Here is a 23,881-nt window from a genome sequence, read left to right on the forward strand (position 1 = left end):
GCATTTTGCTTTGCCTACGTTGTTGTTAATTTCATTTCCTAAATTATGTACTTACCTGACATATGTACTTTAGGATTCTATCTCGGCCCGAAAATAACTCGCTATACGGTAGGCGCCGCATAATAGACGACTACCGGAAATAAACAACTTTCGCGCATGCGTATCGTAGTTTCCTCTCCGCACGACCTCATGCTCGAATCACTTTTCTTCTCGGCGCCTTCGAAGGCGTTTGTTACTCGCTATTTTTCAGCATGGCTGAAGTGTTTGTTAAAAATAATAATAATCGTTCTCCGTTTGTGGATAACGAGGAAGAAGATATGGGACACAGTGACGTGAGTAATAATACAGTGTCTGGCAAGCAGAAAAAAAAGACGTTCCAAAGTAGACTTATTAGAGGAACGTTTTGACGAGAAATACGGTAAACTTGAAAATACTTTACACAATATTGTTGCATTGTTGCAATGCCAGTCACAAAGACATGGTAATTCAACGCAGGGGAATGGCAAAAGCCCCAATTATGACCAGGGGAGTGATACAAGCCCCAATTTTGAAGAGAGGACTGGTCAAAGTTCCACAAGTAATCGTCAAGATGATGTACTTTCCATTCATCCTGCTTCCTCTGAACATTTTTCGTTGTCTGATTCAGAAGAAGAAGACACAGAGCACAGTGCTAGTGTACGCAGGTGTTTGAAAGACATTTTTGGAGAAGATGCATGTTTGAAAAAAGATGCACAAAAGCCAACTGGCATTTGCTTAGAAAATTCGCAGAAAGAAATTTTGGAACAAAGCTATCGGTCTAAAACACCAAATAATGTAACAGCCTTTTCAGAAGAGTGCAAAGATTTATTTCCAGTTGATGAAGACACTGAACATTTTTTACGTGTACCTACATTGGACGATATTGTAGACACGTGTCTAACAAAGAAGTTTGGTTCTAGAGCTTCATTCGCTAAACATGGAACTTTTCTGTTCTCACAACCAAACAAAATGGTGGAGAAGACCGCATACAGAGGACAGCAAAGTGTCTACATGGGTATTGTTACACAGATGTACATGCAGCAAGCTATTGCAATGTTAATGGACATGGTTACAGATAAACCAGACATTGAGAAAAAAGTGAAGGACATTTTCGCTTTATCCACACGAAGTCTAGATCAATTTGGTAGAGCAGGAGCATTTTTTCATATCATTCGTAGACAAGTCACAATGAGCGAGACTTCTTTATATGAACTTGATGATTCAAGGACAATCAGTAACCTACCCTTGAGAGGGGACGGGGTGTTTGGTGAAGAATTGGAAAAGACTCTCAAACAAAAGAAAGACAAAAGAAAAACACTTGAAGAGTTATTGCCAGAAAAATTGCAAAAGAAGGAAACATATAAGAGGAAAGCCAGTGAACAGACAGAACAGCAAACATCTGTCAAAAGACAATATGTAAAGACAAATACAAGAATGGGTGTTCAGCCAAATGAATACAATAGAGCGCCACCTACATTTCGCATTCCAAAATACAATGCGGACTCACGAAGTACTTTTCGAACAGAGCACAGAGCTGGTGGCTCGAGAGGTCGGGGCAACTATGCAGCCAATAACAGACCAAGGGCTACAGTTGCCAAGGTTAGTAAACAATGACCAGTCAGGTCTGTTAATGTTGCGACCGGAGATACCAGTAGGGGACAGATTAACTCATTTTCAAAAAAATTGGCAGTTGATTACAACAGACAAATGGGTTTTATCAATTATAAAAGAGGGTTACAAATTGGAATTCATAAAGAAACCAATTTTTCAGGGTATAAAACAAACTCATGTCAGTATCGAAAACGAACATATTATGCAGGAAGAAATAGATTCTTTAATGCAAAAAAATGCTATAGAAATCGTACCGAAAACAAATTGGACGACAGGTTTTTACAGTACTCTATTTTTAGTCAAGAAAAAGACAGGAGATTTAAGACCAGTCATAAATCTAAAACCTCTAAATCGGTACCTCCGAAAGCAACATTTCAAGATGGACACATTGACAAAAGTGTTAAATCTAGTTCAAAAGAACGATTGGGCGATATCTTTCGACTTAAAAGACGCTTATTTTCACATAGGCATATTCAAGAAACACAGAAAATTCCTCAGATTTGCATGGAAGGGGAAAGTTTTCCAATTCAAAACATTATGTTTCGGACCAACTGTCTCTCCACGAGTTTTCACAAAAATATTGTCAGTTGTTGCAGCTTATCTAAGAGTAAAAGCCATACGATTAGCAGTGTATCTGGACGACTGGATACAACTGAATCAAGAAAGACAAATATTACTAACAGAAAGAGAGATAACGCTCAATCTTCTTCTGAATCTAGGTTTCATAATAAACAAAAACAAATCCACTCTCATTCCTGTACAGATTCTGACATATTTAGGAACAGTTTTTCAATTAAAGAAAGGCCTGGTTTATCCAACGGCAGAAAGATTTCAGAAATTAGTGAAGGCAATTCATCTACTAATCAATGGTTACACAAAAGCAAGACAATATTTGGTAGTTCTTGGAATGATGGCATCCACACTAGAAATTGTACCAAATGCAAGACTGTATATGAGACCCCTTCAAATGCATTTGTTACGAAACTGGAGTCCAGCCAGAATGTCTCTGCACTGGGAGGTCCCATGTACACAGTCTGTGAAATCCAGTCTCCATTGGTGGTTACATCAAGCCAATTTTCAAAAAGGGGTGTCTTTGCAACCAATTCAACCGCAGATAACAATGACTTGCGATGCATCAATGGTGGGATGGGGTGGTTTTGTGAACAACAAAGTAGTACAGGGTGTTTGGTCCAGGAACCAGAGTACAGAGCATATAAATTATCTGGAATTGAAGGCGGTACATCTGTCATTGGAAAATTTTGTTCCGATATTAAAGAACAAACATGTATTGATTCGATCGGACAATTCCAGCACAGTTCAATATTTGAACAAACAGGGAGGTACAAAATCGATGAGACTTTGCGAATTAGCTCAGAGAATCTGGTTCCTAGCTCTACACCACAATATGAAATTGAAATCAGTACATATCAAGGGGCAGACAAATGTATTAGCGGATTTTCTCAGCCGACACCAACTTCAGTCTACAGAATGGTCACTGAACAAGACTGTAGTGAACCATCTGTTTTGGATGTGGGAGACTCCGCTAATAGATTTGTTTGCGACAGCAGAGAACAAACAATGTCCAGTGTTTTGCTCATGGAATCTAGATACATTAGCACTGACACAGGATGCTCTGTCCATAAGTTGGGAAGGCATGATGGCATATGCATTTCCACCCATAAGTCTGTTGGGCAAGGTACTCAAACACATGATGAAGTTTCAGTGCGAATTGATTCTGATAGCACCAATGTGGGAACGTCAGCATTGGTATCCAATGATTCTTCAGTTGTTGATAGCTCCACCAGTCAAGCTTCCAGAAATGGAAGATTTATTGGTTCAGAAAGGGATGTTACATCCGAATCCAAAACTTCTAAAACTGACTGCATGGAGATTATCGACAAACGGTATGAAACAGAAGGATTTTCTAGACAAACTAGAAAATTATTGTGTTCATCATGGAGAATCGGAACTCAGAAAGATTATAGATGTAAATTTAGGAAATTCCATAGCTGGTGTGGTAAAAGACAAATTGATCCCTTTACTCCATCTTTAAATAACTGTGCTAATTTTTTAGCTGATTTATATAAAGATGGTTTAAAATACAAAACAATTTCAGGCTATAGATCAATGATGTCTTCTATGTTGAACCCGGTGGACAGAATACCAGTGGGTCAACATCCCTATATTATTCGTTTACTGAAAGGCATTTTCAATGAAAGGCCACCAGTGAAAAGACTTGTACCTGAATGGAATTTATTGTTTGTTTTAGATGCCCTCAAGCAACCACCGTTTGAGCCAATAAAGACAGCCAGTTTAAAGTATGTAACTTACAAGACAGTTTTTCTCATAGCAATTACAACTTTTCGCAGATGTGGGGATTTACAATCTTTGACATTGGGAGAAAATTCTGTGAATGTACAAGCAAAAGGTGTAACTTTCATAAGGCATGGTTTATCGAAACAGGACAGAGGTTCACATCAGAGCAATACTATTTTTATTCCTGCTTTTCCAAATAACAAGTTGTTGGATCCAAAACGAGCATTGACTTATTATCTGAAATCAACAGAAAAATTTAGGAATTCAAAAGAGAAGGACTCTTTGAAATTATTTTTAACTGTAAATAAACCGCATAGAGCGGCTTCAAGTCAGACATTTTCGTCATGGATTGTTAAGACTATTCAAAAGTCATACAAAATGAAAAAAGTGTATGTATCTAAAGTTAAAGGTCATTCAACTAGGTCAATCGGACCATCATGGGCTCTTTTTAAGGGAGCTCCATTGAAAGATGTTTTAGACAGTGCGGATTGGAGTAGATCATCTACTTTTGTGAAGTTCTATTTTAAAGATGTATCATTTGATTTTCTTAAAGAATAATGTTTTTCTCCCCGGCGAGTTATTTTCCGGAAAATGAACTGTTTTTAAGTCAACAGTATGGAACATATCATATATATGATGGCCACAAGTAGTGGTTTATCCATCATATATTTTTTTTAAATATATTGTTTAAATATGTGGAAAAGTGAATAAGAATACATGATTTGTGCTGTGTACAGTTATTATTGTGTATATAAGAGGGACTGTTGTAGCAGTTTTTATGAAATAGAAGATATAGAAAACTCTGGAATGAGAAGATCTACTATAATTGTTGGAGTGGTCAGAAAGTACCTGAACCCGCCTCCAAAGAGGGACTGCTTTGGGAAGGAATCCTAAAGTACATATGTCAGGTAAGTACATAATTTAGGAAATGAAATTTCCAAATTTGTACTCAAATTATAATTTTATGAGTAAATTATACTTACCTGACATATGTACAAACCCACCCTTCCTCCCCTCTTTTTCAGACTACTTTCTGAGGCCTTCGAAGGCGCCAAGGAAAGTGATTCGAGCATGAGGTCGTGCGGAGAGGAAACTACGATACGCATGCGCGAAAGTTGTTTATTTCCGGTAGTCGTCTACTATGCGGCGCCTACCGTATAGCGAGTTATTTTCGGGCCGAGATAGAATCCTAAAGTACATATGTCAGGTAAGTATAATTTACTCATAAAATTATAATTTGAGTACAAATTTGGAAATTTTATTGTGAATTTATGTTGTCCTCATGTGCCTACTATGGCGTATTGGATAGAAATAAACACCTATACCTATCTGCTTGCAGCAACATGTGAAGAATGAAGCAACAGCGTAATAAAACTCGGGAGGAGATGTTGATGGCGTCAAGGGGAAGATATGCCATTCAGAGGGACATAAGCAATAATCATGAGGAACTGGTTTCTCTTTAAAAATCTTCTAAATTGCTCAATTGTTTCTGGAACTTTTAATTGATTTTACATGTGATGGTGTTCAGTGAGTCCATGAAACTTATTATTACACATACTATCATGTAAGATATAAATTGTCATATGAATTATAATACCATGCCCAGTTAATATATTTTACTTCCCGATTAATAATAAATATTTGTGAATGTTCTTTGTGTTTTATTCATTGAAAACTGGTGTAATAGCAACTGTTATCAAATACTATAAACATTATTATCATAAACATTTCAATAAAAATACAAAAAAAATGCACAGGTAAACAACATTTTAACGGTAGATGACTAAAAAATTGAACAGAGACTCATAAAGGGGTAAAGTTTAGTAAATACATTCGGAAACAATCTAATATATTGGAAAACTTCTATTTTTTTATGACAATAATATCCATATTTATAGACAGCACACTTATTATTATAAAGTACCGTAACATTTACAAGCCCACTTTTTATGCCCCCTTTCAAAGAAGAGGGGGTATATTGTTTTGCTTGGTCGGTCTGTCCACCAGATGGTTTCCGGATGATAGATAACTCAAGAAATCTTAGGACATAGGATCATGAAACTTCATAGGTAGATTAATCATGACTGGCAGATGATCCCTATTGATTGTCAGGTCACTAAGTCAAAGGTCAAGGTCACAGTGAGTTGAAACAGTAAAATGATTTCCAGATGATGAATTAAGAATGCTTACGCCTAGGATCATGAAACTTCATAAGTACATTGATCATGACTTGCAGATGACCCCTATTGATTTTCAGGTCACTAGGTCAAATGTCGAGGTCACGGTGACTCAAAATAGTAAAATGGTTTCCGGATGGTAACTCAAGAATGCCAACAGCTTGGATTATGAAACTTCATAGGTACATTGATCATGTCTGGCAGATGACTCCTATTGATTTTCAAGTCACTAAGTCAAAGGTCAAGTTCACAGTGACAAAAAACGTATTCACACAATGACTGCCACTACAACTGACAGCCCAAATGGGGGGCATGCATGTTTTACTAACAGCCCTTGTTTTAATGTGGCTTTGAGAATGTTCATTACAGAGAACACCTTTTAGAGCGAAAGTCAGTGGGTAAAATATCACTTGAATAATTGTTAATGGGGAAAAGTACCTTGAGTATATGATCTTTTCTGGAGCTCAGATAACTGTTCAATATTCAAGGGACCTTTTCCAGTTTTGGTAAATTTACTAAATTAAAAAAAATAAGTTTAAGATTCGCAAACATTTGTTGTAGTTATGATATTTGTGAGGAAACAGTAATACTGAACATTTACCATGCTCTAAAATATCCATTATATGCAACTTTTGACGATTTAAAAACTTGAAAATTTTAAAGCGTTGCAACTATCTGCTGCAACACTCGACGATTGAATAATTTGTAGAGTTCACTTGTTGTCGTAATATTTTGTGACACGATGAGGATTGCTTATATAAAGTGTAAAATACATCACTCATTGTATCAACATGGACGGACAAGTGGTCTTAGTGTGAGGCTTTTACTTCAGGGGTCAGTGGTTTGAGCCCTGTAGGAGTTACTTTTTATCTTTCTTTAATTGTATTCTTTTTTTACTGGAGCTTTTTAGATCCAGTGTTTACATGTATCAATATAAAAGCGTTTAATGAAAAACTTGAATATCTGCCAAAATTTAGGAAAAGTTCCCTTTAAAATAAATATTAAATCAAGCACTTGGTAATACCTAACACATAACTTTTTTTATTGGTCCTCAGAACATTGACATTTTTTTCTTTCACAAACCTATAACCTTGAAGTAAATATTAGACAAATTATGCATACACAATTATAAAACATGCAAACATCAGCTGTTGTAACTATTGTGTCTAGACGACCAGGAATACCAATCCTTCCAAATCAGCTATGACACAACTTTACGCCATTTGGCTGAGTAGTGTAGCTCTGCCTATTCAGAGAAGACTCGAGCCATCTATCACTTTATAACATTTATAACTATAAATTTTTAACACATTTTATGAAACAGTTTGATCAGCTGCTGCCTCTTATCACATGCTGCTCGATGTACTGGTGTGTTGTTCATAACTTCCGGTTCCATCTCATTTCCAACCAATTCCTCTATCAGTGGAACGTTTGAATCCAGACACAGGTTATGCAGGGGCATGTACACGGTTGATATTTCACAGCACTTATTGGACTTGAAAGGCCAACATCCACCAGTGGCATGCAGATCTAAACAAATATCAAATGTATTTCTTTAACATAGACATTTGTCTAAGTGACTAAATTGTCCTGATACCATTGACATTAATTTAATTTCAATATAAATTATATATAATATATAGCCTACAAAACACTTTATTTGTGCCTGTATTCACTATTAATGCATAATATCATTTAAATGCACTAGTAAACAATATTTCATACATAGAGTCTGATGATAAGCAAAATGAATTTTTAAGATTTAAAATAAAATGAATAAATCATCAGTTTATTTAAACGGACATTTTTTTATGAAACATCATATTTACACATGCAAACAACCCTCAGTTATTATAAAAGTTACTTTACATATAAATTCTAAAATTTGATTATTAAAGTTGTACGTTATCAAGCTTTAGACGTTACGTTTGATTTAAGACACTGTGAGAAAGAGATTGGCACTAATACTTCATTTAAATACTGTGTGGTAAGTTGATCTCGCACTAATAAGACTTATATTTCACAACCTATATAATATGTTACCAATCTCGTGATTTCAACACTCCAAATGCCCTTTCTACTACCCACCCTCTACATAGATGGTCATTGTAGGCCTGTTCCGCAGCATGGGAGGGATGAGGTTAAGGGGTCATCAGGTTAGTCCTTAACGGATACCCACTATCTCCCAGCAGATGACCCTCATCATTGGTGCTCAGATATTGCTGTAAATTGAAATATTTTATTGGGCAGTTGCTTTGTCCTTGATAAAACAGCAGTCCACAGTTAATATTGTTAGATTAAGGTAGGAAAGCATCTCAATAATTTTCACAAAACTTGCTTAAGTATTATCAAATCACTATATTTTAGTTACCTTACCTAGATGAAATAATGTAACTTAAGACAATATTTAAAGATAATACTGATAGCTGCATTGGCTAACACATAAAAGAACAAAAGCTTGATCACACAGTGCTAATAGTGCTTATTGTGGTAGTTAATGATTTTTGCGCATGTACGTAACTAATGATTATTAGATGTCAAAGATGATAAGCATTACGCTTATTTCAACCTTTTATGGTATTTATCTGCTTTAATACCAAATTTAATGATAAGGTAATGAATCATAACACTGTATTTACATTTACCTCATGCTGGCATCAGCAACAGCCTGCATATTAATGGCATGGAATCCTCAGTAAACATCTCCCTTGGCAATATGCAATATGCCAAAATCTATAAAAAAAATAAAAGTTATTCATTAACATGAAAGTGCTCATCATTTCATGTTCACATTACCAACACAAAAGGGAGGAATGCAGAAAAGGAGTAAATAAATAAAAAAGCCCCATCAATATGCACGAAATAAATTTTTGGGATGGGGGTGCATATTTATAGCACTGCAGAATTGAATTTGACAAATAAATAAATTGTAATCAAATGGAAACAATATAGAAATAAATAAGGTAATTGTTCTGCAATTATTAAAGACATAAGGTACAATCTACTTTACTCACGCTCGATTGGTTATTCACAGCTTGGGTACTACTTACATGTACCCCTGGTATCATTAAGCATACTTGCATGTACCTCGGGTAAGGTTAATATACTTAAACGTACCCGGTCCTTATTAGACTGTACCCGAGTTGTATTATTGCCCAAAATTCGATGTGGTACAGTGCACTACAGATAAATGTAAAGCCATATTGTTTATCTAAATTAAACTTACCTTTTGAAAAAACTGCATCAATATGCTTTTTGAGTATAAATTTCGATGATATAAAGACTATTTGAGAAAAAAAATGACATTAATGTGAACATAATTAAAAAAATTAAGCCTACAACAACCCATTTAGCATTAAATTGCCGGCTATATTAAAGAAAATTAAGTTAATAATTAACTGTAACAGGGTTAGCTCTACATGTAAGTATACTTAAAGAGTAACCGGGGTACAGGTAAGTAGTATCTGAGCTGACAATGACCGATCGAACAACATTGTAATCAAATGAGAACAATATAGAAACAATTAAGCTGATTTTTCTACAATTATTAAATACATAAGGTACCATTACTCAGCATCTACATAACTAACCAATACAATAACTTGTTTAAAAATAGCAAACACAAACAACATCATGATGTCATATTCATTTTCATGATCACGATGTTATAATCAACAATTTCGAGGTAAAGTATTGTTCAATCATAACATTTGGAAGTAGAACAACTACAAGTTCAACATTAGCGGGTGGGGTAAATCAGTCTGCACTTAAAGTCATCGATAAGTACACGTCGACACAAAATAGAATGAGTTTAACATAAAGTCATTTGTAAAGAAACACAACAATAAATGCTTAAACTAATAACGGTAATCATCGAATGCTTTTATTAAGAAAAGATACAACAATAACTTATTCTTCAACCATTTTGCAAAATCCGAGTTGTCAAATGCTAAGTAAACAAAGGGCAACTACTCTCAAGTTTTTGGGTTAAATGCTACTTATTTGCTATTTGAAAATAAATACAATTTTATAATTATACTTGTTTAAATCAATTATTTCTTCGCCTTATTTACATACCTAAGCGACGGAATGAAAGGGATGAGCTCGCCGGCAAGTTGGTGCTATGTCTTCCCCGATCAAAACCAACAATCGCTCTATTCCGCCCTTACTTAGACGATATATCGAAGCAATGTTCTCATCTCTAAGGTTTTCGAGAACAATCTCTCCCTTAAAAGCCTTGGCATTGGTAATTGTTCGTCTCCTGCCATCTTGGATGACAAAAACGACCGCCATTACGTTAATTTACGGGTGCCCTTACCCAGTCGTATATTTATGTATGAAATTTATGTAATTTTAATTTACGATTTGCTTGATGAAACGCGATTTCATTGAAACATCGTAATTTATGTAAATCGTAATTTACAACTAGTCGTAAATCGTTGATGAAACGGCTCCCAGGGTCGGCACCAATGGAATACACAAAATAAAGGTTCAGGGTCGGCATCAATGGAATACACAAAATTAAAGGTTCAGGGTCCGGCCCAATGGAATACACAAAATAAAGGTTCAGTGTCGGCACCAATGGAATACACAAAATAAAGGTTCAGTGACGGCACCAATGGAATACACAAACTAAAGGTTCAGTGTCGGCACCAATGGAATACACAAAATAAAGGTTCAGAGTCGGCACCAATGGAATACACAAAATAAAGGTTCAGGGTCCGGCCCAATGGAATACACAAAATAAAGGTTCAGGGTCTGCCCCAATGGAATACACAAAATAAAGGTTCAGTGTCGGCACCAATGGAATACACAAAATAAAGGTTCAGGGTCTGCCCCAATGGAATACACAAAATAAAGGTTCAGTGTCGGCACCAATGGAATACACAAAATAAAGATTCAGGGTCGGCAACAACAAGTTGGGTCGGTCTGGTAAGTTGAAACAACCAACTTTGTTAGACCTAACTTACGACGAACTGCGTCAAATGGGAGTAGATTTATTCTGTTGTTCTTCAATCATTCCAAATGATTTTTTCAACCATTGCCGAATTAACATTACCAAGTAAACACACCTGTTTGCAAAGACATTCACAACAACAGTTTTAACTACCAAGAAAGAATCTGAAAAGCAAACATGTTAATCTGTGTATTTTTACAAGTACTTACTTTCGAAAAGTACCTCGTAAAGGTGCAATCCATGCAAACCATGCCTACTGAATGCAATCAAATATCTTCGTATGTACTGGAGTCTGAATAAAACAAACAAACTTATTACTGATTAACAGCACTAAATGACAATTCTACACTTTATTAAGCCGTACAGCTAGACAATCCCCATACGAAAGGCTATACGTACAGAGCTATGCCTATTAGCTAGTCGTACGGCTTATTAATTAGAGTATAGAATTGTCATTCAGTGCTGTTAATCAGTAATAAGTTTGTTTAAGCTTTTGGCTAGTCGTACGGCTATGTACGTATAGCCTTTCTTATGGGGATTGTCTAGCCGTACGGCTTAATAAAGTATAGAATTGCCATTCAGTGCTGTTAATCAGTAATAAGTTTGTTAAGCTCATAAAAGTACATAAATTCTCCATCTGTTTCGGCTTCCTTTCATGTAATACGGTTTCTAATTTGAATCTTTAATTAGTCGACGTAAGGTGTGAAAAACTGTTTTAATTAGTTGCGGCATCGATATTATAAAATATATCGGCAGCCGTCAAAGGTAGGTCTTAAAAATTGAGTTACACGAATAACTTAATTATCTTATAGACAATTTATAAATAGATGGTTTCAAAGAAGCAATCTATCTGTTCTCTGAAAATGGCCGTGTCTTTAACCGTTGGGGAAAAATTCTCCACTTATGGTGCATTAATAGGCAAAATTGAACTGTACCGGCGTTCAAATTGTGTACAGTTTTCAACGTAGTTCAAGGAACATTAAGGCAATACCATCAATCATTGTAGTTCCGAAGATTTATTTGTATGCATAGTCGACATTACATGTATTATGCCCAATTGTCGTGAAATGGTGCCTCATATTGTAAAAATAGGGTATATAGCTTCATGTTGTATTTGCTTTTGTCAAGTGCTATTATCTGAAAGCAATCAAATCACATTTAAATGTTTTCGTTCTATAATACTTCTTTAAATTGTATCAATTTACATTTCCCATTCTCTTTTATCGTTTTATCCTTTTCACGTTAATTTTATTTGTTATAAACTTGTTCTCATTGTGATGTCGAAATTTTCATGGACTTAGTTAAGATTATTTACTATATATTTAATGTATTCATTTGATATTTGCATGTACAATTCGTATTTATATACTCCATAAATGTGATTTATATTGATTGCTGTAATTGTTGTTTGGCGAAATAAATTTACATTTTCATATCTCCCTTTTTACACCCTTTATATACTATGTATATGCACGAATCGGATTTCCAACCACGACAAAACATAAACAAACGGCAAATTCCGTGACGACGACTACACGAGCTAGTCTTAGGGGTAGAAATTTGGAATTTCACTTTCTATATAAGTAGTTAAAACAATTGCACTGATTATCTTGCGGGACGTTCATGTAGCGAAAAACAATTAACGTCTAATCAGCCTGCGTGGTAGCACACAATTTTAAGTACATGTATTAGCACGTTTTCCCATGATGCATGGCAAAGAAATCTGCACGTAGATCAAGAAATAATCAATATATTTATCCCTAGCATTTACAGTAAATTGATAAAAGATCCAAGTGTTTCTGCACTTCCCCGGGGAATTTACCGATTATGGCCATATCATCTGCGAAAATCAACAATATCAATACAATGTCATTAATACTAACACCGGAAGAGGGGTAATTCTGTAAAAACAATTATAAGTCCTCTACAAACAGGGAATTCAACAAAGGGGACATAACTTCACCTTGCCGTAAGCCTACAGCATAGTTACAATATTCCGAGTATGATGAACAAGCTTAACACATGACTTAACATTTTCATACATATTTTTTATTATTCTATGTAATTTACCTTCTTTGCTGGCTTTGTACATTTTAACCCATAATGCATTTCGATAAACAGTATCAAAGCATTTCATCTTGTTAACGTATATAATATAAAGTCTTTTATTTTCATTTACATATTTTTGAACTAATGACAGGTGAGTATATGTTTTCCCTACGACCGTCTGTCTGCCGGTCCGCAAAACTTGATCCTATTTCTGACAAATAATTGAGGATACTCGGATAAAGTTCAGTTTTCAAGTTTGGCTCTATGTTTCAACGGCAAATCTATCACATGGTTGTACAGTAGTAAACCTTAGCATTTGGTTGTACAATATACAGTGGCCTAAGGTTTTACAATCTTTTTAGGAAAATACAAATCCATAAATATATACATGTATATGGGCCGTTCTCTGTGTAAAAGGGGTTTAATGCATGTGCGTAAAGTGCCGTCCCAGATTAGCCTGTGCGAACTGCACAGGCTTATCAGAGACGACACTTTCCGTTTTTATGATATTTTTCGTTTCATGAAAGACACTTCCTAGAAAAATTCTAGTTTAGGCAGAAAGTGTCGTTCCATTAAACCCCTTTTTCACAGAGCACGGCCCACGTGCATTTTATCACGCACAAATGTCTTCTAAGTATTTGAATCAAACAGTGTGTGGATTCTTTCGATTCATCGTGACCTGCGGATGCGTAAGACGCTCAGTACCCTTCTCAACAAGGACTTGTTCACAGGTTCCCTTCTCAAGGTCATGGAATGAGTGACAGGCGTTGCAGAACTGGCAGCAGTTTGGTACTGTCCTGAAAGGCATATGAGTCGTGTAATGAGAAAACTGGGCATAATGCATGTGCGTAAAGTGTCGTCCCAGATTAGCCCGCACAGGCTAATCAGGGACGACACTTTCCGCCTAAATTGGATTTTTGCTAAGAAGAGACTTCTTTTAAACGAAAAATGTCATAAAAGCGGAAAGTGTCGTCCCTGATTAGCCTGTGCGGATTGCACAGGCTAATCTGGGACGACACTTTACGCACATGCATTATGCCCAGTTTGGTACTGTCCTGAAAGACATAGTGCAAATTAGTCACACAACCATGAAGTTGATCAATATAATAATTGACCGCATTGAATAACTTTTAGCCAAAACAACATAAATAATGTCGGGAAATTATGCAAATTGACTTAAACTGTATATGCTGGATCAATTTTACATACATTATATTTACATTCATCACAATTTAAAGAGACCTTTTCACAGGTTTTCACATATCAGAACTCTCCAAATTATTCAATCGTTTAGAGTTGCATAGCTTTATAATTTTCAGGTTTTTAAATCATTAAAAGTTGCTTATAATGGCTATATTAGAGCATGTTCAGTATTACTATTTCCTCACAAATATCATAACTAAAACGAAAATTTGCGAATCTGAAACAATTTTGTTTTATTTTGTCAATTTACCAAAACGTGAGAAGTCCCTTTAAATCAGTGTACGGTACTACATTTCTTCGCATTTATAGAACGGCACCTTAAATAACTAATATAATCATGTTCATGCGTACTTCTCCTTTCCGACCACTTGTCAGAGGTGACATCATAGACGTACTGGTGATTGTCCGAAGGCTGGTCCAACGTTGGGTCCCACCATGGCTGCTTTACGTAGCGCTGTATAACATAACATAATTATTTAGAATTAGCGATATCCTTAAATATTTCGGGTTTTGAATGCTATATTCAAGTATATTTCGCGATACACAGAGTTGTAGTAATAATAATGTGTCGTAAGTCGTTATTCTTTTACAAACAACAAAAATTTATGCAAAAAGTCTCAAATATACAGACATTTTCAACATTTTATTTCGTTGACATTAAAAAAAAAGACGAATCAAGAAGTATTCACAAGTCAATTAAGATTAAGTCAAAGGAAAAAAAACAAAAACGCTAAAAATACAAAGTCATCAAAGTGTAGTGCATTATTGTGTTAAATTCAAATAAAAGTATGATATTAGCAAAAGATATTGGTTTTTAAGAAGACCACATGTTATGTGCATATTGTTTTACAAAAGAGCCATATCGAATAAGTCGCACATGTGGTATAGTCGGTCGAAAATGGCAGGCACATCAAACAAATGTGGTAAATATAAAAGTGATTTATTCGCATGGCTTAAGGTTGTTTATGTAAACAGAATGAGTATGTAAACTACACAAAGTGGACACAAAAATAAAAAAAATGGCAAGGAATTCATCCCGTTTGTTGTTATTTGTTTTGAAAAATGTTTTGATCTTTAGACACAGATTTAGACGAACGTGAACCTGATTAAAACCGAGCTTGGATATCCACAAACATTCTGACCAAGTTTCATCGATATATTGGATGAATTATCTTGCCTTTAAAGCGGTTAAGACCTAAAACTTGACGCCGCATGAAGCCAGTCGCCAAACATAGACCAACTATAACTGATGAAGAAAAAAAGAAAATCAACAACAAAAATTGAGTACCGTTAATAATTTTACCCGTGTTGTGTCTGTCGATGGCCGATCTTTTGGTCCTGTTTTGTCACTCGTTTTTTCGAGCGCGTCCAGGAAGTGTTTTGTGTTTTCTGTCATCCGGCCCTCCTGTTCCACTTCCGCTACAAACGCTTCCAACTGGTTGCTGTCCGACTCACGGTAGCAGACTTTGAAAACAGACAACAGAATGCCGTGAGCCTACCGCCCAAAACTAGATCTGCTAAAACAAGCGGGTCATTTGGTCAAAGAAGACGGATGGACTAGAATAGACAACGATCCATCGGCCCTCTTGTCTATTTGACCAATGTTTTTCCCCAAGTACTCGAAGGAAGTAGAATCGACGATTCTATTGTTTACTTGAAGCCTGGTATAAGCCAATGACTGGTCAACTTGATCGACAAGTATTTACCTCAACGCATTTTGATGAGGAATATACACTAAATACATACTTGTTACACTATTGCCATGCATTTAAAGAAAGAACCGCGTTCTGTGCAAAGAAGGCCGTACATGTTAATAACGGACGATAATTTCCGCTTTAAAAGAATTTTTCGTTCAAGTTTCTTCTAAACGAAAATCCGGTCTAGGCGGAAAGTGTAGTCCCTGATTAGACTGCACGGGCTGCACATGCTAATCTGGTACGACACTTTACGCACACGAAGTCAGACCGTTTTTCCAGTGCGCGGCTAAATGGGTGTCCGTGAAGACCTTACCAGCAAGAAACATGTCGGTTATAAGGCTGAGATTCTGTAGTCTTAGGTAGTAACCGCCTGACCTCTCGGCCATCTCCAAATAGAAGGGCTCTGAGGATGTAGACTCGAGCGCTCTCACGCCGTACACCTATCGAAATTCCAAAAATGGTGTTTATAATGTGCCAGCTCTGGTATATGAGCTAAGTCGATAAAGCTTTCTTTTTCATGCTTGTTTTATTTCATTGTGCATTACTTTCAAAATGTTCATAGCAAAGACACCAGTAGCTAATCGTGCAATAACTGATTCCAGGATCAACATTTTTACAATTTTGACAAATGTTTGTTCATTTATGCCGCATTATATATATAAGCGTATTTCTTGGTGGAAATGGATGACACTCGTTTTGGAAATGGTTATGAGCTAACCTTTAATAACCAGATTTGGCAAATATTCAAATCAGAACACGTTACGATTCAGTACACTTTCAGGGTCACAACATTAAACATATAAACGTTGCCAACGCATCCCAACTACATGCTAATCGACCTTGATCCCCATGCCAATGAGCACGTCCAGCTCGTCCATCCAGAAGACCCCCTGGTCCGTGTAGGATGGCGGATGGGGAACTTCGTCCCCGATCATGACCAATGCCTTTGCGCTGCTCTCCGACCAGTCAAGTGTGTGTGCGCGGCGGAGGGCCCATTCGTATGCCTATAACGAACACACATAATGCAATAATCGCATGCATGTTACGCACATCCATAATGCAATAATTATATGCATGCAACTCATACATATAATGCAAAAATCACATGTCTGGAAAGCATACCGATAATGCAATAATCATACTTGCAATGCATGCCGATACTTAAGTAATCCTATTCCTGCTATGCGGGTACCACTTAACTAATCATATTCCTGCTATGCGGGTACCACTGATGCATTATCAATGCATGCCGATACTTAACTAATCATATTCCTGCTATGCGGGTACCACTGATGCAAACATTCCTGCTATGCGGGTACCACTGATGCATTATTAATGCATGCCGATACTTAACTAACCATATTCCTGCTATGCGGGTACCACTGATGCATTAATCAATCCTATTCCTGCTATGCGGGTACCACTGATGCATTAATCAATCATATTCCTGCTTTGCGGGTACCACTTATGCATTAATCAATCCTATTCCTGCTATGCGGGTACCACTGATGCATTAATCAATCATATTCCTGCTATGCGGGTACCATTGATGCATTAATCAATTCTATTCCTGCTATGCGGGTACCACTGATGCATTAATCAATCATATTCCTGCTATGCGGGTACCACTGATGCATTAATCAATCCTATTCCTGCTATGCGGGTACCACTGATGCATTAATCAATCATATCTTTGAAACGCTTACCAAAAATACAATAAGCATGCGTGTTTAACGCAGGTATCCATAATACATTATTGGATGACTTGATTGTGGATTAAAGACAAACTTTATGGACCATATCTGTTCTAGATGGTGGTACTAAAATGACTATAAATGCCTCAACGACAAGCATTGCCTTTCCTTATCTTACCAGTCTGGCTTGTATGTTATGTATAGTGGATTAGTGCGCTTTTTCTAGTAAAGAATCTCGATATTAACCGAGTTTCAAACGTTATGACGAGTTATATCTTCCATGAGAAAGGATGCGATAAATATGTTGACGTGTGCATGGAAATCATAACGGCATGACGTCAAAATAAAGACATTATTTCACAGTTTTGGAAATACCGTTCGTTTCCTTTATAAATAGGAATCGAATACAAAAAAAGTAAAATACCATTTTATAACACATTTTTTAATATATATCTTCGTAAATAATAAGTTTTTTACACTATTACGAAAATTACCTCTGGTGAATCCCCGCCACCAGTACTCGGAACGTTATTGGCGAAGTCTACAAGAACGTCGACGTCATTAGTGAGGTCCACGTGACGTACCACGTACGTGTGTTGGTCGCAGTAGTCCCCGTGAGCAATGATGCCAATGCGCATGTTCGGTATATCTCTAAGCAACCGTTGACAAGACTCTCGAAGTTTTGCACGCACCTGAAACCAACATGGCGGTTCCTGTAAATCTCATTTAAGAGTTATAATATATATTACCGCAGGAAATCGTCACTACGGCGATACATTATTTCGGAAGTAAGATGTTTTACATATCTAAGTGAGATGGTTGATTTTTGCAGATTTTTTTTTTTACGATGTCTTGTTTATTTTATAATAGTTTACATATGCATAATAGTATTTTTTTTTTGGGGGGGGGGATCGGTTCCTTTTCAAACACTTCTGTCGATGAAGAAACAATTAATAACTGATAACTTGGAAATTTCCTATTCACATAAAATGCAACCATAATTTCCATCTCTTTACTTTAATCTCTTACCAGAGCTGTAGTGTTAGCCTCGCTATGCATTTCTGCTCATGGGTTAAATGACAACAATTGTGTAAAAAGGAAAACGGTATTGAGCGCAACGTACAGATTTTAAGGACCACACGCATACAAAAAAGAATATTTTTGGATTGCATAACGTTGATCTTTATCATATGCTCTACTTTTTTCAACCTAATTGTGCACATTAAATCAGTTCGCATATCGAAACAATTTGAGTCGACGATATTCTGCGTAAGGACTCGGTGAATTTACTTAAGTCGCCCGCAACATTAGCTTGAGACTCATTCCCGAGCCATCTACAGGCGTGACAAATTAAACGCAGTTGTTACTTCTCCTTAGGGTTAACGATACCAGCTCTGTCCATGACCAAAGAAATATCAGCTCGGAGACTTACTGCGGCCAGGCAGCTCGCCATACTTCCGGTTGTGTCAAAGCAAAACACGACATCCACGTGGCGTCCAGACACATTGAAGCTGCTGCACAGACTCTAAAAGTTGGAATGAAAATAATTGTGGCATATCTTTAATATTTCATTGAGGCGATGTTCAATATAACACTGAACATGTAGCATTGTTCGTTAGCTTTTGATCTGCGAGTTCTTAATTCTGGAGGTATATGGTCTACTTAAGTAAACAATGACTGCATAATCGTAGCAATTGAGCAATGAAACCATGCACAAAATCCGCCTTGCTGTTGCTTGAATGCAATTTGCTACAGGATTCGCTGTAATTTTTAATTCTCCAATCGCATATGGTATTACATGTATTTACTTCTGAAATAAAATCTCCAATCATTAGTATCTATTGATCAATCCAATTCGGTATAAACGCATTTTTCAGCAATCTACCTGCACATATTTACCGAGACGTAATTTTTAAATAAAAATATAGATTAAAACAGCTCATTACAAAAGTAGTCTTCCGACTTAATAATAATAACTACATTTTTTTTTGTATATAACAGCGTAGCATATTTGCAAATAATGTCGCCGTGAATAGAATATTGTTATGTCGCAATCAGTCTTTATTGTGTACAATGTTTATTATTTAGTAACACTATCAAAATTCGAACCCAACATCACATATTGTTACATTACAATCACTGTTCACTTCTTGCCTGTTTAATGTGTTCGTTATCTTCTTGGGTTCCTGTTCCATCTTTGTCCGCAGGTGCGTCTGAAAATAAAAAAAAATCCAGTATAATTATCAAACAAGAAGTTTACATTCATTCAACAATCACGCGGTTTTTTCCCGAAATCATCGTTTGCGTAAACGCAACAAAACGACAAAACGACCTTACACTTAGATCTTACTGTGCCAATACATTGTAGTTAACGTTGTTGATGATGTCTTTAGCAAAGTAAGTTCTACAATACTAGACATCGACACCACAAAAACGAGTTATGTATAAGATCCATTATACCGTTTGTCGCAACGACGACCGTCACGACAGATCCATCGGTCAATCCTTCGTCACACAACAGGGATCCATGTTCTTTCAGTTGCGTTCCACTGAACTAAAAAATAACATCATTTCCACAACAATAATACTTTTTGAGTATTAATTAAGAAAGTTCATATGCATGAAACAGTTTATGCAGCTATAATTGCATATGTTATATCGAATTGATTGGATCAATGCTGCGATCTATTGTAATCCGTACGATTCCCTTTCGGTATACAGAAAGTGTCTTATGTGTATATTGTTATTAAATAAAAAATCTAAATGAGTTGCTTATTATATTTCATTCTCTTGAACTTTTCTTGTTTCCAAATTATATATACTTAGTACATGGGTATTATCCTCGTTCTGGGAAAACCGGACTTAATGCATGTGCGTAAAGTGTCGTCTCAGATTAGCATGTGCATACCGCACAGGCTAATCAGGAACGAAACTTTCAATGTTTGTGATTTTTTAGTTGAAAGAATGTCTTTTCGTTGCTAATCTCTACTTAAGGCGGATATTGTCATTCCTGATTAGCATGTGCGGACAGCACTTTACGCACATGCAATAAACCCCTTTTTCATAGAGCGCGGCGCATGTAAATGTAATGTCGCCACCTTAAGTGCCTGTTTGTCCAGCCCTATGCCTGTGAGGTCCTCGATCACGCGCCCGAGATCCCCCACGGTGTCCGTCGTCCGCGCAACGATCGTGGTAGAGCCGCCGTCTTGCGTGCGAATTTCCAGAGAAATGTCTTTCGGACATAGAATCTGAAATGAAAGAAAACTCGGCGATTGTTTGGTGTCTACGCGTCAACAAACTGGTCAATCTTTTGTAATATCTGCATTCAGTAACTTAAACTATTGATGAAAGGCTAGTGTTTCGAATTCCCTTAAACAGTAACATAAGGTGCATAACGTTTAATTACTGAATCTCTTTTAAAAGAATTCAAATATTTAATATGTTATGGATAAAAACATGTGATTGGATTATTTATAATATAAATATATTATTTAAAACATAATCTAATATGATAAAACTATTGTTAAAGTGCCAATTTGGTAGCATTATCTAAAAATATATAACTAGATCTGCATGCAGAAACGTCTTCAGACACATCTTAACATTTAAAAGAAGCAAACTACACACATATTTACCTCAGCCTTCAAGATTGTTTCAGCGCAAATCCCAAGAAAACCAATGGTTTTTAATTTGTTGACGACTTTTCCTTGGTATTTCAATCGAACCCTACTTACTGGCACGTGCTCAGAGATGGCAACTTTCTCTGCGATAAGGCGAACCGTATCAGACGGCAAAAGCTGTGACTCAATCGCCTTGCCGTTTGGAAGTTTAACGTATACATCTACACATGAGGACGCCATAGTATTTTTCTAAATAAATTATAATGGTGTAGATCTAGTCCGTTCTGTGAAAAAAGTGTTTGTGAAACAGCGAAAAGGTGCGCTTTAAATGATAGTACAATCTATTTATAGCCGACAAATCTCGTGCGCTATAAATAAAGTACGTTTGGATGGGTGTTAAAAATAGAAATGAAATATCAAACAGTCTTGAAAAAAACAAGGGTTAAATTTATGTTACGGAAAATATTTTTGTTGTGAGACACTAGATGAAAGTATGATCTATGAACGAAACTGTGTCTTTTGAAAAATAAAATTTGTTGAGTAACATAAAATTACAATACATATTAATGGCAACAGGTCAAACCGGTCACTTGTAAAACCGTTAAAGCGTGAAGTCAAAACGGTCAAACCAAACTCATTCACACAAATTCAGCATGAAATAAAGATAAACCAGCCACACAAAAGCCGAAGGCACCTTTTTGAAAGTCGACCATGATGAAACAAAAAGTCTTTACATGACATAACTTTGTTCTTAGCAACTTATGTGTTCCTTGTTTTTTTAAGTCGAGTGCGATATTGAATAAGAATTGATTTTAATTGGTTAGCATACATCACGTGACTCAACTTTCGGCGTGTTGTAAGAATGTCTCAACAGAGGTATTGGCATTTTATGATGTATTGTATGCTATAATGATATTTTAACAAAATAATTTGTTTTTATTGAAATTGTATAATATTTTTGCAATCAAATGCTTTATTGAACTTATTCATGTTTTAAAGGAAGCTATATTTTCTTGTTGATGTATTCGCACCTCAGATGGTTCGTTCCAAGTCTAAAAAGGCATTTCGTACCTGTGAACATTTGGTAAATGAACACAACCAACTGACATGATAACTAAGTCGACAACATTAAACTTCTTACACGGGATGATCGTTAAAGCTTCAAGCTTGGCAATAGTCTTGTTAATTGCGCAACAACAGGGCTCACAAGAGACAGTTTTGTTGAACTCAAGTAAGCCACTAGTCCATATAAACGGACTCCCAGAGCCTTAATTTTTGCTTTGGCGGCTCTCGGATTCCATATGCACCCCTTCATACACATGGGTGCAGTTCAGCGCACAGAATCCGTGGGCTTGCCAGAGCTCCAGATAAGGGTCGTATTTTCGTAATTACCAATTATTTTCAAGTTCGTTACGTATTTATTTTAAAATCTTGTCGTACCATTAAGAATTACAAAATCAAGTTACGAATATTATTTTTGCATCGGTTCGTATCGATTTTTATTGAGTTCTTTTCGCGTATTAAAGATCTTTGCTGTGCTTATATAGAATGGTTATCGGGTTTGTTTAACAATGCGCATTTTTTCCAATAAAAGAGGCGTATGCAGTCTATCTGTCAAAAAACAATGGCGGCGCCCAGAGAGCGTCCTAAAAAACTGCAAAGCATCCAAAAACACGCTTTTAACATATTGTACGCAAAGTGAGCCGAAGTTAAATGTTTAGAAAGACATAATAGAAAATATCTTATACGATGTTGTATGTTCAGTTGCCGAGACAGTCGGAAAAGCTAAACAAAAACGCGACACGACGGGTCCAAACTTAAAAACACAAAAAAACATTGAACGAGTGGAAGGGACAAATCCCGTGGCTAATCGTTGAAAAGATTGAAGGGATCAGACCCGTTTTAACTGTAAAATATCTAAAAATTCATCTAAGGCATGCAATCTAAGGACAGTTTGGGCATATGAAGGTATTTGAAAAATAAAATTGTATAATACTGAAAAGACACTGTTGAACTCGTTTAAATAAAGTTGCTAGTATGTTTATTTTGATTTTTTTGCATGAAAATAACCATTATTATTTATTTTTAGGTCATTAAGAAAAAATAAGAATTATTTTCCAAAACTTAGTAGTAACGTTAAAAATAAAATTTCAGAGTTAAGAATTCTTTTTGAAAATCTGGTAGTAATTTAAGAATTTCACAAAACCTTATCTGGAGCTCTGGCTTGCGCTTCACTGAACAGACGTCATTCGAGACAAATTGAGGAAAATAATGAAAAAACTTCATAAAAAACATGTTAAATTTACCTGAATAGCAACCTACTGATGTTATCCTTTGCATTCACCCTATAAAAACACGACAATGTTTCAACACACTTTTCTCGCTGACATTTTTATGTTTATATTTGAAACAGTGTATTCTGTATCGAATACCACATTGTTATCGACTTTAATAGGCTCCATCACATAACCCGACGTGCAAAATATTGGTGTACTGCGACCTAACCAATATTGGGTCAATTTTCCAAAATGGCGGATAC

At 36.1% G+C, this 23,881-nt stretch overlaps 2 protein-coding genes and 1 long non-coding RNA gene across 5 annotated transcripts in view; 1 reads left to right on the forward strand and 2 right to left on the reverse strand.

Moving 5' to 3' along the window:
• Nucleotides 1–5,605: 5,605 nt before the first annotated feature.
• LOC127877664 (uncharacterized) lies at nt 5,606–10,110 on the reverse strand. Its single transcript, XR_008048515.1, has 4 exons — nt 8,768–10,110; nt 8,211–8,344; nt 6,864–7,652; nt 5,606–6,751 (listed from the first exon to the last, which is right to left on the reverse strand). It is a non-coding gene; the product is annotated as an uncharacterized LOC127877664 (long non-coding RNA).
• A 2,996-nt stretch (nt 10,111–13,106) lies between these two features.
• On the reverse strand, nt 13,107–21,990 carry LOC127877657 (uncharacterized). 2 transcript variants are annotated; one of them, XM_052423737.1, is made up of 11 exons: nt 21,358–21,990; nt 20,821–20,970; nt 20,183–20,276; nt 19,877–19,935; nt 19,155–19,247; nt 18,217–18,414; nt 16,868–17,032; nt 16,342–16,468; nt 15,635–15,795; nt 14,683–14,785; nt 13,107–13,925 (listed from the first exon to the last, which is right to left on the reverse strand). In XM_052423737.1, the coding sequence occupies exons 1-11, from the start codon at nt 21,580–21,582 to the stop codon at nt 13,798–13,800; spliced, it is 1,503 nt and encodes a 500-aa protein (XP_052279697.1). In that variant the 5' UTR covers nt 21,583–21,990; the 3' UTR covers nt 13,107–13,797. The 2 variants fall into 2 exon arrangements, with proteins under 2 accessions (XP_052279697.1, XP_052279696.1); XM_052423736.1 differs by having other exon boundaries at nt 15,620–15,795.
• A 67-nt stretch (nt 21,991–22,057) lies between these two features.
• Nucleotides 22,058–23,881, forward strand: part of LOC127877656 (myelin expression factor 2-like) — a 49,316-nt gene continuing 47,492 nt past the window's right edge. For both annotated transcript variants that reach the window (XM_052423734.1, XM_052423735.1), the window contains exon 1: nt 22,058–22,218. In XM_052423734.1, coding sequence (XP_052279694.1) covers nt 22,205–22,218 — 14 coding nt within the window. In that variant the 5' untranslated portion in view covers nt 22,058–22,204. The remainder of the gene's footprint in view (nt 22,219–23,881) is intronic.

This window comes from Dreissena polymorpha, chromosome 4 (genome assembly GCF_020536995.1).
Source record: "Dreissena polymorpha isolate Duluth1 chromosome 4, UMN_Dpol_1.0, whole genome shotgun sequence".
NCBI classification, from domain to species: Eukaryota; Metazoa; Mollusca; class Bivalvia; order Myida; family Dreissenidae; genus Dreissena; species Dreissena polymorpha.